The following is a 17871-nucleotide window of genomic DNA, read 5'->3' as shown; positions in this document are numbered from 1 at the left end:
TAACTTTTTACTTCAATTGAAACTAAATACATAAAAAATAAAATTAAAGGTTATCTTGGATAAAACATAAAACACAAAAGTTGTTTTACAAGTAATGCTCCCCGAAATATTTACATGGGCAATATTAAATATTCTAAAACTTACCTTGTGAGTATATATTCCTCTCACGCTTTCTCACTTGAGACTTTCAACATAGGATAAGAACTTCATGAGATATGAACTTCATGAGATATCTTTGTAGTAACAAGTATCCTATATTATTTTAATCTCTATTCTCATTAAAACATGGCAACAAATTAATCTATAAATTTCAAAAACGTTTTGAAGATGAAAAGTTTCCTACCATATTATTAACATCATGTTTTGTACGCCCTTGAGCCAGATTGATTAGCAGCGCGGGTCTTCACACATGCTAGATCTTGAAGCGGGAAAGGGCTAGCCCTGCGGTGGCCTGGGAAATCTTCGATGCCAAAGTTAGTATAGAGTTGAGATCACAATGCTTTAAAAAAGAAGATAACAGTTGTGTATAATTGACAACAGACTTGAATTTGTCCTCCTTTTACCTCGCAATTCTCGGTGACCTTTATACTTGGTCTCTCAGGTCAAGAAGGCCATGCCCTATGTTCTGGGGCAGAGGGAGCCCTCTCCCTGGAGTCTCCACCACCATACTGCATTTTAATGCGGTATGATTTTCTTGGTGTCAGTCATTTAATGCGGCATGGGTCTATGGCAGAATTGTCTTATGCTATCTCTTTCATTTTCCTCGATCATGGTTTCTCACTCCCTTCTACAACGTCTCATCTCAATATTGATAATTACCACCGACCCACACGGGTCTAGGACCCGCCCCAAACAACCAAGGGGGGCTTTTCCGACCTCGAGCTGACATTCCTAGAACTCATGGGGCCTGACGAAGTAATGAGTTTGGGGCAGTATTATGGGCTTTAGGCCTTGACGAAAATCTCCCCTAATACATATTATTATTAGCTTTTCAATAAAGATTTAAAAAAACAAAACTATTCATCTTAAACTCTCTACATTCACACCATCTAATTTTTTTATGTGTGAAGTTTGGGAAGTGCCATTCCTCTCATCTTTTTTGACAAAATAGTTTTCAATATGCATTTACTCCAAGTTCACAAACTAATTTTTTGATGTGTTATTTTTCATTTATCATGTTTAAGTAAAGAAGATTGCAAGAATTGTTTGATTATTTCAAATATTCCCTCGAATTTGACTTCCCACTTTAGAAAGACAAACAAACTTTTAGTGGTTTATAAGTGAACAGGTTTCACAATATATAAAATAGAATATAATGATAGAAACATAATCATAGTGTCACCCAGTGGGAAACACTGACCACACGCACTTGAACACGCGACGCATAGACGCTTTAGATGCACTTAGCACGTACGCACCGTCGCAATGACGAATTTATTTTAATTCAAATGAAGTGATGCATTTCTTCAATTTTTTTATAGTTATTAATAACGATCTTCTAATAAAAACCATTTTGTTTCAAATGAAACATTGCATCTGCTACTATTAAATTTGTTTGTTCTAAGATTAGTGTTCAAAATTTGCAATCTGCATATTATATAAACAGTGTTGCATCCTAAAGACATAATTTGCCAGATTCTCTTTTGTAGAATTTAATTTGTAAGTGAGAGGCAATATTTGTCCAAAAGATAGATTCACAATCACCTCACTGTTTGTAATTTACAATCTCTGTTTGTTGTTCTTTTTCTAACAAGAATGTGTTTGTATTTTAGAATATTTGAGAAAGAGATTTTGGACATGAATTGATGCGTAATAGTCAAATAATAGGATTTGTATATTTTAGAATATTATAAATTGAATTTTTCTTTAATTTTAATATGAGATAAATCCATTTCAAAGGAAACAATTTGTCTTTTTTTTTTTTTTCAACCATTTCTTTAAACATAAGCATGTTGTTGAGGTAATGACACTCGTAGTTTTGTAATAAATGGTTCAATGAAAGACAAGCTCGTACGTAATTTTACGGGACAAAGAGTAATAATTAATTGCTATTCAAATTTTCTGAGAGTTGCCATTGTTGTCTTCCATCATCAATTCTGTTGCCCTACAAAATGCTAGGTTGTTTATGATCTTGTCTTTTAAATTCGACTGCTCTTATATTTTAAATTTTTTAATAATTAAAAAAGTGATTAGTTATTTTTTTAAAATTTTTGTCTGCTAGTAATTTTGTATATTTTTTAAATGTTTACAAAGTAGTTGAAAAAAAGAGGAAAAAAATACAAATACACTACGAGACACGCCAGGGGTACATCCTAGACGGCAGAATAGCATCATTATATTGTAAAAGATCTACCGCTACTTTTCCAAAACATAAACAAAATCTACCAAGCTATTAGATGAAGACTTGGTAGTCGAGAATCAGATAAATACCAACCGTTTAGAGTATTGGTATTGGATTATGTAAATACCAAGTCATAATTTGCATAATATCATATGATTTTATATTTGGCTATTCTACTCAAAACATATTCACATATTAAATTATCCATCTTTGATTCAAAATAATAAAAAATATTATTAATTTAATAATAATATTTTTTCTAGTTATTTTTGTCATATTTTACAATTCTACCAATTATATGTTAATTATAATTTGATTATTAATTAATGTATAATTGGTAGAGACATACTATATAATAAAAAAAAAAAAAACAACTCTTCTACACTAGAGACAATAAAATTACAAATATCTAATTGCACCAATCAGTAAACAGCAACAAGTAATTTTACATCTAATTCCACAACATCTAATTCTACAACAACATTCCACAATGAAAACAACAGTAATTCCACACTGCCTAGTAATTCACAGCAGCATTCCACAATTAAAATACTGCCCACAATTCCACAATAGGAATAAGGACATTGGAACACAAGCATAATCCACAACAAGTCTCATTCACTTGGTAGAACATTTAATGCCAAAACCCAACACAACCACCTCCAATTAAAACATGTAGTTAAAAGAGCCACAAGGAAATAGTGTGACAACCCTTAATTTTGCACTCAGTCTCACACATTTTGCACAACCACATCTTTTGCTAATCATTCTACAAATACCAATATGTAACCATCAAAGTTTGACAAATCCTCCTATACAAAAGCAATTAATATAAGAGGTTAGACGGGAGCAAGTACATTACAAATTTAGAAAACCAAGTTGATATGCTTGCTAATAGATAAAAAAGATCGAGAGAAAAATGTCGTGCATTACAAATTTACAAGACAAATGCTAAAATAAATATTTTAGCAATAAAATTTTCCAGTATCCAAGTGAATTCACAAACTCAGTCATTGATAAATAAAAAGATAGAAAAAATACAACTAGCTTCCATTTTGGTAACAACTAAATAAACCTGATATCAAGAGCTTCAGAGGCCCTATTTATTATTCAAGGAGAATAGAACCCTCCTATACCAACTCCAACTCACATAAAGATTAACTCATATGCTTAATATGGCATACTCTTAGCTAGTGTTAGAAGATTAAACATTGCTTTCCACTTTTCTTGATAACATACCAATTGGTTATACCACGAGTTAAAATCTATTTCATCAGAAAATAGAATGACCAAATCACTCTAGCAAACAATTAGCACAACAACATTAGAAACTATAACTTTATTTTCCTGATAGCATATTGATGAACATTACGATAATGATCAGATAGAGCAAATACTTAGAGATGCCATCATCACGACAATCAAACTGATAGGGAAACATTTTCTATTTATCATGTCATTCTCCAACACCAGCAGACCGACACTTTAAAAGGACATCATTACCCTAAAAATGAGGTATTTACAGGGAGATTTGTTGGAGATTATTGTTGTAATTTGTTATAGGAGATTTGTAGGAGTCCAAATTTGTAATTTATAGGAAATCGTTACCCTAAAGAGGGGGTATTTCATCACACATACCTGGGATGACAGCAACTAGGGACGACGACAACCAGGGGTGACGACAACTAGAGATCCTCTACTTGAAGGAAGATAAGAATCAAGGACGAGGAAGAAAAGAGGGAGGCTCGAGCAATATAAGGGAAATATGAGGGACAGAGGAGAGAGGGCAGTTGGATTATATTTGTTTTAGTATAATATTCATTTGGTCTATGAACAATACTAGGCCAAATATGACTGATGAGAGGAAATCACTGTAGCTCAAAGTCATAAAATTATACATTTGGCTAATCCAATAAATGCATTTTTAAGCAATGTTTTGAAAATTGTTCCGTTCCAGTCGGAATGGCCGGAATTTTTCGTGCCGAAATAGTGACCGGAATGGGATAGGTATCTATTCCATTCCGGGTCAAATTCCGGTAGGGAAAAAAAAAAAAAAAAAAAGCTCTCTTGTAAATAAGTTGAAAAATAATGAATAAAATTGTACTTTTAGAATTCAAATACCCATTTCCGTGTACTAGAGGTATTGTTACTTTTAATAATCTGTCTATTCTTTAATTTTTTTCCTTTATTTTTGTGTCTTAACTCAAGTTTGTGATTGTTTTCAATATATATTCATTTTATAAATCTTTAATTCTTCTATATATATACACATATACATATCACACACTTACATATATATGTATTTATTTTATTAATTATTAGTTTATATATACATATAAATATTTATATATAATATATAATTAATCCCGAAACGGTACACCAAAACGTACCGATACCGAAATTTTCCGTTCCAGTGATTCAACCGGAATGGTCTCCGAAACGGATTTCAAAACTTTGTTTTTAAGACAAATGATGCAAATATACACAAATACTAACATTCGACTAATCCAATGTTAGTGCTCTTAGAGGAAGAAAAGTAGTACACCCAACCAGAAGTTTGATATTCGCTATAGTGACTATCGAAGTGAAAATCTAGATGTACAGTGATTGTCACACTACAAATTTTCTTATTAATGAGTAATGTTAGGTCAAAGCTTAAAAAGTCCTGTGCAAGTATTTTATAAATAATAAAAAAAAAAGATGGGCTCCACTAAGAAAAAGAATGAGCTTTTCACACAATTTTTTTATGGTGTTTGGAGAAGGGGGGATATACTTTTCTACAAAGGATTTGCGTGAGATCTGTGCATTTGAGGTTTGTATATTTTATTAAGTCATTATGCGGAAAATTTCTTTTTGAATTATTTGAAATGTTTGCCCCGGGGGGGGGGGGGGGAGGGCAGTATACTTTTCTATAAAGGATTTGCGTGAGATTTGTGCATTTAAGGTTTGTATATATTATTACTCTTATTTTATTAGGTCATTATTCAGAAAATTTCTCTTTGAATTATTTGAAACGTTTGCAAAACATTCATTGTGTAAGAGTGTGTACCACCAATATTAATCTAAACGATGTTCTCAAACACCCGATACCAATAAAATATAAAAAGTAGCATTGCTTTTGTGGCTAAACTGTAAAATTAATCAAAATGGCAAGTACTACAAAATCTATGATGTTTCTACTCTCTTTCTAGAGTCTCTTTTCACCCTCCAGTGACTTTCCACTCCTTCATGGAGTATTCAACCCTTTCCTAAACGAAATACAAACAAATATCTTCATAAATAGAATTGCAATTTATGAAAATAGACTCACTGATCCAACAAATAGAAGCTCTTTCCTGGAAAGAACTCAACTTAGTACCAATTATTAAAGTAGATGAAAAAACTACTGAGCTTGCACTGGTTGGATGACTTGTAGCTACTCGTCCATTGAATAAATTTGCAATACATGCAAGCATCAAGCATCAAAGCAACATGGAGTTTTATATAGAAACCCCTCATAGAAGACTTATAAGCAAACCTCTTTCTTTTCAATTTCCAGTCAGCTCAAGATAAACACAGGGTCCTTAACCAAGCTCCATGGAACTTCAAAGGGCATCTGCTCATTCTCTACTTGTGTCCTCTAGGATCTACATGGCAAGAGATAAGATTGAACCATTAAGCTTTCTACATGTAAATACATGAACTTACAGTGGATCACATGACTTTTGACAATGCAACAAACTTTGGAAAGGCTCTGGACAACCTATTAGAAGTGGAAGAAGACCCTCAATTTGGAATAGCATGCAGAAAATTGATGAGAATAAAAGTAGAAATTGACATTACAAAACCAATAAAACAAGGCTTCTGCCTTCCTAGAGATAATAACATAGACACATAGGTTTCCTTTAAGTATGATAGATTGTCTGATTTCTACTATGCATGTGTGAGACTAGGCCACTCACAGATTTTCTACACTCTCCTAAAAATTATCCCTAGCCACTTGTGATTCGGCTCATGGTTATGAGTAGATAACCCTTACTTAATAATAAATTAGCCCCCATAGAAATCCTAACCAATCACATAGCCAAATTCAAACTAGATTGACAACCCATCTCAAAATCCAAGCTCTTAGATCACCTTGACCCTTGTATTGACTGAATTGCAGGCACAAGACCAACATTCAGGAAAATTCTCTCAAAGTGTAAAAGGAAAGAAACAAAATAGGGGCAAAAACTCATGAGGAAGGGGAAAAAACGTTGGCCCTCACCTGTGAAAATATTGGCGTCGGCGTTAGCAATCTCCAAGATTGGCTCTTATTTGTGAAGTCTTCCCAAGATCAGCATCGGCACATCACTTGGGTGTCCAACACATCTCAGCAAAACCAACGAGCTTCCAACCGTTCCATGGTGGCAAGATACTGTTAAGCAATCTCCAGTAGGAATTAATTTCTTACGACCTAACCCTTCAATCCCAGTTAGAGTAGACTTTAATATCTTCCCTGTGAATTCCTTCCTATCAGTCAATCCAAGCTCTCAGACCACTCCAATGGAGTAATTATTCATACCAATCTCTAACTGATTTAGTGCAACAAAGAATTTCATTTCACTCTTTATGAAACAAGGCTGTCTGGCGCTCCCAATGAAAATAGTTGCAAGTTGTAGTGGTAGGCTACAAACCCTTCAATCCCAATTAGAGCAGACTTTAATATCTTCCCTATGAATTCCTTCCTATCAGTCAATCCAAGCTCTCAGACCACTCCAATGACGTCTCATTATTCATACCAATCTTCAACTGATTTAGTGCAACAAAGAATTTCATTTCACTCTTTTACGAAACAAGGTTGTCTGGTGCTCCTAATGGAAGTAGCTGCAAGTTGCAGTGGTAGGCTACAAAGCACAACAAGCAAAATACAATAAAAAGACTTTCTCAACTGATACAAGCGAGCCCATATCCACCTACCCAGGTCTAGCCATTCAAGAACCCTACCTAAGCAATCAGACCCATCATCACTTCAATTATAGTCAAGCAGTCACCACTCCTTAAGCCCACTGTACATACAAAGCCATGGCCCTACAGTGATTGATTTATCTTTGAATTGCAAAACTGATGCTGCAATATCTCTGAGTAGTCCACCAAAGTCCACGAAGCTTTCCAAATAGACCTCTCTAACTTAGAAAAAATACTCAAGAGACTAATCACTCATCATACACAAGAAGATATCCAACCATCGAAAAAAAGCTGCAAAAGAATCTTACCAAAAATCCATTCAATTTTTATGTGGAAAATGACCTAAATTCCATATCTAAAGAGCAAACTCATATGGTCATGCTTCTCGAAATGCACTTTAGTGCTTCGGAAAAAATCACAAAATCTAAGGAGCAATTCAATTTAATCCATATCACATGGCAACACCATATGTAGTCATCGAAAAATAAAAAACAACTGATGAGGCGAGCTCAACACTACCTCCACCAGCTCCATGAAGAAAATAGTATGGAATTGCAGGGGACTTGTCGACCCAAGGCAATTAGAAATTTAAAGACTGACTCGTGGTCGAATGTGCTTCTAAGTGTAGAAGTGTCAAGTTGTATCAAGGATAAGTCCAGGATCGTATTTCACAGGGACAATGGGTTATCAAAGCGTATAAGAGATTTGTGAATAACAAATGAATCAAGTATGAGAGATGAAAATAAAATCCAAATGCAATGCAAGAAGATAATTGAAGTTGAAATTAGAGTTTCTAATCAAAAAGGAAAATTAACAAACACTTGGGTTGGGTCTGAGACTCTCTTTATTTTGGATTCTAGATAATTTTCTCGATTAACAACCCAATCAAGGCATTGATAATTGGAAGATTAAAGGCTAAACTCAAGTTTTTGCAATATTTTCCTAAGGGATTTTCTATTTTACTAGCCGAACACACATTAACAAACAATCGAGAGAAGCCTTGATAATTCTCAAACTTTTGTTGTGCCTTACGTCAACAACAAAACAAGAGCAAGATCTTCAATCTATTTTCAATTTAAATCCAATTAGTAACTTAGTGAAATCAACATTCAACCATAAAATATTGCATCGATCTAGAATCCAAAACAAATCACGTCCCATTTCACAACCCAAGTTTCTAAAATTAGCTACACATGACGTTTCTAGCTGTAAAAATTAATCTAATTAAAGTCATATCAAAAACTAAGAAAATACTAACTAATAAACCCTAGAATGAAAAATAAATAGTCTATAAAATATCAACTCAAAGAAATAAAACAAACGAGACTAAATAAATAAATAAACTAAGAAAACTAAAATGAAACTGCCACCTTAAGACGCCAAACGAAAGAGCTAAGAAGAAAAGAAAAAGAAACCAGCCTCCTCCTGCTACTCAATGTAAAGTAAGAAAACAAAAGCTAAAGACTCTCCTACTTCCTAGCGTCTAAACGAAAAAGAAAAACTGAATAAAACCAACTCTGCTGCTTCCGTCTAAAACTTGTGAATTTATTGAAAGCTGAAGTAAAATAAATAAGAAACAAGTAAACAAAGAGAGGAAACCAAAGAACAAGTTGCATAGAAAGCAAAAACTGTAAAAATATAAAATGCCTAAAATCTGGAACATGAAAATATCAACAAAATAAAACAATAACCAGCCGAAATGGGAGCTTCCGCCCCTGTTCTCTGTCTGAACGAAAAAAAATACAAACTAAAAACCTCTACTCTGCCGCCTTGTGTCTAACAGGAAAAGGAAAAGAAATTAAAATTCAAGACTACTGCTACGCTGAAGGACTCAAAACAAAAGCAAGAAAAACTAATGTATAAAATTCAAACCAGCTGCTTCTGTCTTAAACGAAGAAGAAAGAAAATAAAAATAATGACTACTCTACTGCTAGCATCTAAACGAAAAGCAAAGTTGATATTAATGTCTGTAAGGCAAAACCAGCCGGCTGCCGTCTTGCCACCTACTGCGTCTAAATGAAGACAACTCCAGTAAGACAAGCAAGCTGCCTACTACTAACGAAAGAGAAAGAAAATGTCTGGAAGAACAAAAAAACAGAAAGAAAGTAAAGCTATGAAAATAAAAATACAAGCTAAGCTACCCCCCCCCCCCCCCCACACTCCATAGCATTTCAGCCTTCTTTCATTTTATAGCCGTGTGTTTGTGAGCTGTACATGTGATGCCGTGGTGACCTTTCATGTGCAGAAGCAAGAAAGCTGAAATGAACAGCTTGCCTTCCATGATCCCATGTGATCTCCTGCTGCTCCAGCTTCTAAAACAAAAGAAAGAAGGTAATAAACTCTCTGCTACTGCACATTCAACTTCCGGAAAGGAAGAGAGAAATAATTCTGCTGCTGTCCGAGTGTCTGCAACGTGCTGCTTTCCAAGTGTGCTGTCTGCTGTGCTTGTTCTGCGGGTCTGCATGTGTGAGAGTTCGAATGAGTGCTGTCCGAGTGAGGCTATTGATCTCCTGCTGCACGTCCAGCTACTCAAAAAAGAAAGAACAAATCTGCTGCTGCTGCACGTGTGAGTTTTCTGCAAGTGCTGTGTCCGAATGAGTGGTTGCTGTCAGCTGCATGTTTGCATGTGTTGATCCGCTGCATGGTGTCCGTGTGAGTTTCGTTCTGCATGTGCATTGCATGTGTGAGTGGCTGCTGTCCTGCATGTGTGAGCTGGTCTGCATGTGTACATGTGTGCATGCATGTGTGAGTCCGAATGTGTTTGCACTTTTCTGCATGTGTGCATGTGATCCTGCATGTGTCCGAATGGTCTGCATGTTTGCATGTGTGAGTCCACTGCATGGTGTCCGAATGAGTGGTTGATGTCCATGTGATTTTCTTTCTTCATGTGTGAGTTGGTGTGATCCGAATGATGTTGCATTTGATCTCTATTAGATGAGATTCCATAAATCCATAATTAACTTCTCTATTTTCTCATAGGTCTCATTCTTTCTTTCCTTCCATAAATGTCATACAATATATAAATGAAATGATATTATAGTTTAAGTATTTCAAGGGCAAATATGAGATTTTGATGTGCAAAAATATTGGCATCAATTAATTTGACATTCAATATGAGAATTTGATGCATAATTAAGTGTTCAATTTTTATTTGATAAAATAAATCACTCATTTAAACAACTTAATTATGCAATTCTAACCCTTTATCAAAGACTAATATTAGGAAATTTAATCCAGATATCATATTTTTGTTGGAAACCATGGTGCCTGTAGAATGCACCTTATCTATTGTGAATAGTCTTGGTTTCCATTATTTTATAAATTTCACAGCTTCGAAAAAAAGGGAGGCATTTGGCTATTATGGTGTTCAGGTGTAGATGTTGAATCTATACATATTAATATGAATGTAATATCTATTTTGATTTACTCTGATCCTCTTAACCATCATTGGCTAGTCACATATGTTTATGCCTCAGCTCAATGACATCATAAAGTGAGCTTATGGAAATTGTTGGACTCTACATTCAAAGCTTTCTCAGGTCCATGTTGTTGTATAGGAGATTTCAATGACCTCTTAAACCAATCAGAAAAATTTGATGGGCAACCATCACATCCTCTTCAATTGGTGGATTGAAAAATCTTATGGAAACACATGGCCTAATTGACATCAGATTCACTTGCCCCTCCTTTACATGTATCAACAAAAGACAGGGCAATGCATTAATAAGAAAGATTAGATTGTGGAATAGCAAATCCTCAATAGAGACTATTATTTCCAAACACTACACTGCAGCACTTGACCTCTTCAACATTGGATCATCACCCACTTCTACTCAATATAACAAATTACCAACAACATTCTTTCTTTTTCAAATTTGAATAATTTTGGATACACGAGCCATGAAGTTAAATAATAATTCTAGAAGCTTGGAGCAAGCAATTTGTTGGGAACCCAACGTTATACTTTGCAAAAAAAATCAAGGCTATTAAAGATGCCCTCAAACATTGGAAAAAGTTCATTTTGGAAAAATTCAAGTCCATATCCAGCAAACAAAAAATGAACTCATTGATATTCAGTGCAATTCACCAACTCAATAGAACCTGATAAGAGAAAAACAGCTCCAACAAAATCTCTAGGAACAACGGAAGCATGAAGAAACATTGTGGCGATAGAAATCCCAAATTTCTTGGTTAACCTCATCGAATCTCAATACCAAATTATACCATCTCTCAACTACCATCTGAAGATGTAATAACAGGATTGACTCCATCAATTTGGACCCAGGTAATTGGACAATGGACCAATTATTGAATCCTTGTTCATAAAATATTTTCAATCTATATATACGTCCTCAAACCCAGTTATTTCAGAAGCATTAAAAAGTCTTTTGGAAAAATAAATCATGGATCAGGAAAATGATTTTCTAAATGCAATGCCAAACGAGGAAGAAATCTATGCTGCTTTTAAAACAAATCTCAAACCACAAAGCACTGGGGTCAAATGGAATGACTGCTCTCTTCTGTAAACACTGCTAGATCATCATCAAAAGAGAAGTACTAGCTGCAGTACAAATTTTTTTGAGAATTGCAAACTTTGGAGACAGATGAACCATACAAATATAGCACTCATTCCAAAAATCACAAATCCAAGTTCACCACAAGATTTCCGACCAATCAGCTTGACCAACGTCATCACCAAAATCATGTTCAATCACCTTAAGACCACTTTGCCTCGCATTATTTCTCCCCTTCAAACGACTTTTGTTCCAGACCACAACATTAAGGAAAATACTTTGATTGCCCATGCGTTGTTTCATCACCTCACAAAAAAAAAAAAAAGGAGATAAAGGGTCAAATGGCAATTAAGCTAGACAAGGCAACTACATAGTGGGATTTCTTATTTGTAGTGATTAAAGTGTTGAATTATAATAGTGGGTGGATAAATTCTTATAAATGTGTCACAACAACTTCTTTCTCAATCCTTATAAATGGCTCACCCAGAAGATTTTTCATTAGATAAGGTGACGTCATATCACTTTTTATCTTCATATTATGCAAGGAGGTGTTATCCATACTAATAGCCAGATTGGAAGTACAAGGCAACTTTGAATGTACCCAGTTAAGCTAAAATAGTCCTCCAATATCATACATTTTATTTGCAGATAATTTGATCATTTTTGAAAAAGTCAACCAAAAAAAATGCTTGAAAAATGCTCAAGAGTCATTAACAATATGGGGAAATATCAAGATTGGTCACGACAAAGAATTAACCAAAACAATTCCTCAATTTACATCACAAGAAATACTAACCATGCCACCAGAACTGCAATTTTTTTGAAAATGCTATACAAGCTATCATAATCCAGAATGAAGTACTTAGGGCTTCCAACCTCATTTGAGAGAGCAAAAAAAGATAGTTACAAGGAGCTACTGTAAAAATAAATAAATAAAACTTGAGGATTGGAAATCAAAGCTTCTCTTACAAGTAGGAAGAACCATGCTAATCAAAATAGTGGCAAGCACAATTCTTTCATACCAAATGTCAATGCACCTATTGCCAAAATCAGTTTACAAATCTTTGAAACAAGTTTTAAAAATTTTTGGTGAGACTTCGCCAAAGAACAAAAGCATAATTTGACTTTGAAATCTTGGAAATCTATTTGTCAATCAAAAAATGTAGGCGGACTTGGTTTGAGATCAATGAAAAATATGAATTTAGCTTTATCAGCTAAAATGGGATGAGAAGTGAGTCAAGCAAATCCAAGTTTGTGGCTTTCTCTTCTAATGGCAAATTACCATAACACATCAACCTTATGGAAGGCAATATCAAAACTGACTGTATGGTTATGGAAAAGAATCTCAAGACAAGAGAGCTACTCTAAAAAGACATATGGTCTCAAATATTCAATTGGCTATTTGTCAATGTGTGGTCAAAACCCTGGATTCTGACAATAGAAAATTTCACATCAAAACCTCTCGATCAAGTTAATGAGACTCAGACTTATCTGAAGGTCTCTGATCTGATTATACCTAACACTCATTCATGGAATAACTAGAAATGATAACTCTTTTTGAGTAAGAAAGCATCACAAAAATCCAAAAAATTCATCTTCCTCAGAATAATCAAAGAATGGACTTCTTGATTTGGGTACCAAGTCACAATGGTAAATTCTCTATTAAAACATCTTACCATATAGTAGCAAAAAATTCCAATTTACCATTGCCAAATTTTCCGAACACGACACTGAAAAAACTTTGGCACTTGAAAATCCATGACCACCATAAGTTACTAATTTAGAAAATCATTTGGAGCATTATTCCCACTAGGGGAGGAATGAAAAACGTCATTACAAACCTCCCTTCAAACATTTGTCTACTGTGCAATAAATATGAAGAAACCATGTTCCATCTTTTCATTGAATGTCCAATCACCAAGATATTATGGAACCAAAGCAGTTGGCCCTTAAATCTCACATTATTGCCGATAAACTCAATGTAGGAGTGGATATTGATTATTTTTAACTCAGATGCTATTATGGGATAAATTCAAAGGAAAAACACCCATTCCAAATATATGTTGTTTTAATGTTAAACTTTAACTAGAGAAAACAAAATGATATAGTCCATAATCAATCAATATTATCTCTAAGAAAGGTAAATGAACAATTAGAAATCTCCCACCAAGCATATCTATAGGCATAGAAAGAAAAATTAAAATCTCAAACAATACTAAATTGGTAACCTCCACTTAGGAACCAGTTGAGTATTTCTTTTGATGTTTCAGTGAGAGACTTATTTAATGTCTTTAGCAATAGGTTGTGACTAAAAGGTAAGATATTGAAAAGATGGACATAAAAAATTCAATCCACAAATCCAGTTATTCCATAAGCCTCTTTGGCCTTGCTCGCAACAAAAATTGCATAACACCTATAAAAAAAAGTCCTTTCATTTTGGAAGGTGATGCTCAGTTGGTTATCTCGGCCATCAAAGGGGAAACTTCATCACCAAGATCACATATAACTCCAATTATTGATGATAGGAAAAATCTAGTTGCAAGCACAATTGTGCACTAATATGTGCACCAATTTATTGTGATTGATCAAAAAGTAAATTTTATTAAAAATAGTGCTAATTTAAATTTTAAGTATGAAAGAATCAGTATTGATACACAGATTAGTACGCGACTTTGCTTGTATGTAGTAAAATTCTTGATGATATCCATCAAATCTTACACACTTCGAAAGATTTGAGCATTAAAAAATTTCATCAATATTAAAATCGACGTGAGCACTCATAACGCCATATGCAACAACCAACTTAGCTTTTGGTTGCATAGTTGCATACCTTTATATAATCTTCCAAGATGTATTTTGTGTATTGACATTGGCAAGAACCCCCTTCAAACATTTGGTACTATTGTTGTAATATTTCTATATCAATATTATGCTTAGAAAAAAAGAAAATAAAAAATTAGACATAAAAGTAGGGTAAATGATCCTTCAAACTCGAAAGCCCAATCAACCATATCAGGTGTGGTCATAGATGAACCTTAGTTGCCACGTAGGATTTTCTAAATATTTGAGAAAACTCTTGTCAGGCATTAATTCTGTGCCATGAAGTAAACTGAAAAAGATAAGGAAAACACACACAGAACGTAGCGCTCTAAAATGAGCTGCACTTTGAGCTTCCAAATTCCCAAAGCTCGACCACCTCCTTTCTCCCCGTCTCACTGCAAATCTCCTTCTCTTTTCACCACTGCTAAACACAAACCATCGCACAATGACAAGCCCTTCAGGAAGGTACACTTTTTCCTTCTTCTCAATAGTCAGTTCTTTTCGATTTTTTCCTACATGTTAAGAGTTTTTTTTCGGTGATTCTATGTGTATACGCATGAATTTCACAGCCCCTTATGTTCAATATCAGACACCTGCATGCATTAAGTACCAGAAGCTCTTCCACGAGTTCAGTCTAAAGAAAGCCTCTTTGGCAATTCAAGTTGGGGCCCTTTTAGCAGCCGTAAGAGTACTCTTATCTCATGATCAGTATATAGATTTCCATAACAGTTTGTTTTCTTGAGTTACACTTTTAAATGGAAATTGTCTTGACAGGTTGAGCAGCCAGCTTTTGCTGTTACTGGAGTGAACGAAGATCATGATCTTACTTCGACTTTGATACAATTGGGAATCGTGGCATTTGGGTACTTCATTGTCATGCCAGTAAGTGAATGTGGAAGATTTTCTATTTCTGTTTCCATGAATTTTTTTGCAATATTGGAGCTTGAAATTTGTGGTATTATGTTATGGTGGACTGCAGCCGATCATTCTGAACTGGCTTAGGATAAGATGGTACAGAAGAAATCTCTTGGAGATGTATTTTCAGTTTATGTTTGTCTTCATATTCTTTCCAGGGTGAGATGCTATTTTCCACTCCCATTTTAAGTGAAACAAACAGATCATGATAATATTATTGTTGAGCTCATTAGATTCAAGGATTTTAAGTAGCATTTTAAAAGTTCAATTCACTTATGTTATTGATCATCGTCTGTTGTGCAGCGTGCTACTTTGGGCACCCTTTTTGAACTTCAGGAAATTTCCAAGGGATCCATCCATGAAATATCCTTGGTCTACACCACAGGATCCTGCAAAAATTAAAAATGACTATTTGAAGTACCCGTATGCTGAACCCGAAGATTATGCATGAGATAAAGGAAACAGAGCTTTGTCTGCATCATACCAGAAACCAAGAAATTGGAATTCTTGAAACTTTGCTGTAATAGTGAGAAAAAATATGGGAAACTTGTTGTAATTTTTTATACAAACTTTGTTTTCAATCAACTTGCTTAATTTGCTTCCTACTCAAAGGACCTAAGCAAATATGGGAGCTATTAGTTATATCTTTTTATTTCCAATTTTTTTTGAGTTAGTTGGTACCAAGGAGAGGAGAGAGAGATGAGAATTAAGGTTGCATTTGGATAGTGAGATGATCTCATATATCTTATGAATAGTAGTAAAAAAGTAATGATAAAATATTAAATAGTAGTGAATAACAATAAAAAGTAATAATAAAATAATGAATAGTAATGAAATTTTCTCGGTACCCAAATGGAGCCATTTTCCATGCAAACTACTTATGTAATTTTTTGCATAATAGGACAGGGGAAGAAGTTCCCTGCAAAATACAGAAACTATAACTAGAATCCGTTCTCTTTCGGAGGATCGGGTGCACTACGATGATTAAGTTAGTTCATTTTCCTTTTGTTGAGAGAAAATTTAATAGAAATAAAGTTTTGGATTTAATTAGTTACTTAAATTATGTTTGAGTAGTGAGATAAGATTAGAATTATGTTAGTAGTAATGAAATAATTTGTGAATAATAGTGAAATTGTTTGAGTTAATATATTTTATTAGGTTTTGAGAAATGAGAAAGAAAAAGTTGAATAAAAATATTATAAGTTAAACAATTGTTTGAATATGATTTTTTAATATTATTTTTGTTTTAAAATTTAAAAAATTTATATTACTTTTTGTGTTTTGTTTTGAAGTTTAGAAAAGTTAAATTATTTTTTGTATTTGAATAAAATAATTAGATAAAAAATTAAAAATCTGAAATTAAAAAATACTTTGTATTTAATAGTGTTTAAAAAAAATTATAAAAAAATTTTAAACAAATTTTATCTCACCTCCCTATTCACATAAGTCTAAAACTTTCTTTGCAGCAAAACTTTCTTTGAAATTTTGTTATATTATTTGTAATGGGTTTTATTGTGGGCTTTACTTTATCCCCCAACAAGTATCTCCCATTCCCATAACTGAGGTGTAAGCGACTAGGCTTTGGAATACTGTGTCCTCTCAGTAGTCTTTATCCTTAAATGAAGTGTTGGTTTCCTGATTGGAGTATCCGGTATGGGGGGCTATACAGCCGCCGCTGGAGGCTCATGCTAGTAGACTCGGGTGGCTGTAGCCTTGGGACAAGGGGAGAAGAAGAGAAATGATTTAAGTTTAGTCTTCTTTTATAATACACACATATATACTAGATTGGAGCAACACACAAAATAGATTTGTTTAGTTGGGTGAGGTAATGTTTTTAATTAAAAAAATATGATTTTTTACCCAAAAAAAATTAATTAAGGCATAATTTAATGTATAAAAAAGTAAATTTTAGAAAATATCTTTAGATTATGATAAATTAGTGAAATATAATATTTTTCAATAGGTATATTCTGGCCAGATGTCACAATGGTTAATCTACGTCAGTAGTTAAATTTATTTTATTTTAAAATCAAATATACAACATTATATATATACGCTCGGATTATTATTATTTTTCTCTCGTCTTCTTTTTCTGGCCTCTTTTTTTTTTTCTTTTTCTTTTTACAAATGTAAATGAGTACCATATAGAGATGAAATGTTACAAAGTAGAAAAATTGTTTACTAATGTGTAAGTAGCTTTTTTTTTCCTTCTTTTCTTTTTTTAATTTGCTTTTATGATATGGGAACTATTTTAGTAAGCATTTTGAAACTGTTTTTGTTACTACATGTTTTATATCACAAAGTAATTAATAATTAATGTGATAGCAATTTATATATATATATATATATGTTTCG

The 17871-nt window shown here is 33.6% G+C and overlaps 1 protein-coding gene and 1 non-coding gene across 2 annotated transcripts; one reads left to right on the top strand and one right to left on the bottom strand.

Annotated features, from left to right (window-relative positions):
* Positions 1-3715: 3715 nt before the first annotated feature.
* LOC122314598 lies at positions 3716-3803 on the bottom strand. Its single transcript, XR_006243813.1, has one exon. It is a non-coding gene; the product is annotated as a small nucleolar RNA Z102/R77 (small nucleolar RNA).
* Positions 3804-14870: 11067 nt separating this feature from the next.
* LOC122313798 (NAD(P)H-quinone oxidoreductase subunit L, chloroplastic) lies at positions 14871-16158 on the top strand. Its single transcript, XM_043129037.1, has 5 exons — positions 14871-15066; positions 15191-15283; positions 15376-15483; positions 15581-15675; positions 15820-16158. The coding sequence occupies exons 1-5, from the start codon at positions 14935-14937 to the stop codon at positions 15965-15967; spliced, it is 576 nt and encodes a 191-aa protein (XP_042984971.1). The 5' UTR covers positions 14871-14934; the 3' UTR covers positions 15968-16158.
* Positions 16159-17871: the final 1713 nt, after the last annotated feature.

This window comes from Carya illinoinensis, chromosome 6 (genome assembly GCF_018687715.1).
Source record: "Carya illinoinensis cultivar Pawnee chromosome 6, C.illinoinensisPawnee_v1, whole genome shotgun sequence".
Lineage (NCBI taxonomy): Eukaryota > Viridiplantae > Streptophyta > Magnoliopsida > Fagales > Juglandaceae > Carya > Carya illinoinensis.
Note: the sequence above shows the minus strand (reverse complement) of the source record. Positions and strands in the feature narration are given on the sequence as shown.

Excerpts from the sequence above, each read along its gene's own strand:
- LOC122313798 (XM_043129037.1), top strand. The coding sequence starts at position 14,935 with ATGAGCTGCACTTTGAGCTTCCAAATTCCCAAAGCTCGACCACCTCCT. Across the intron at positions 15,067-15,190 it reads ATGACAAGCCCTTCAGGAAG|ACACCTGCATGCATTAAGTA; the intron begins GTACACTTTTTC and ends GTTCAATATCAG. Across the intron at positions 15,676-15,819 it reads GTCTTCATATTCTTTCCAGG|CGTGCTACTTTGGGCACCCT; the intron begins GTGAGATGCTAT and ends TCTGTTGTGCAG.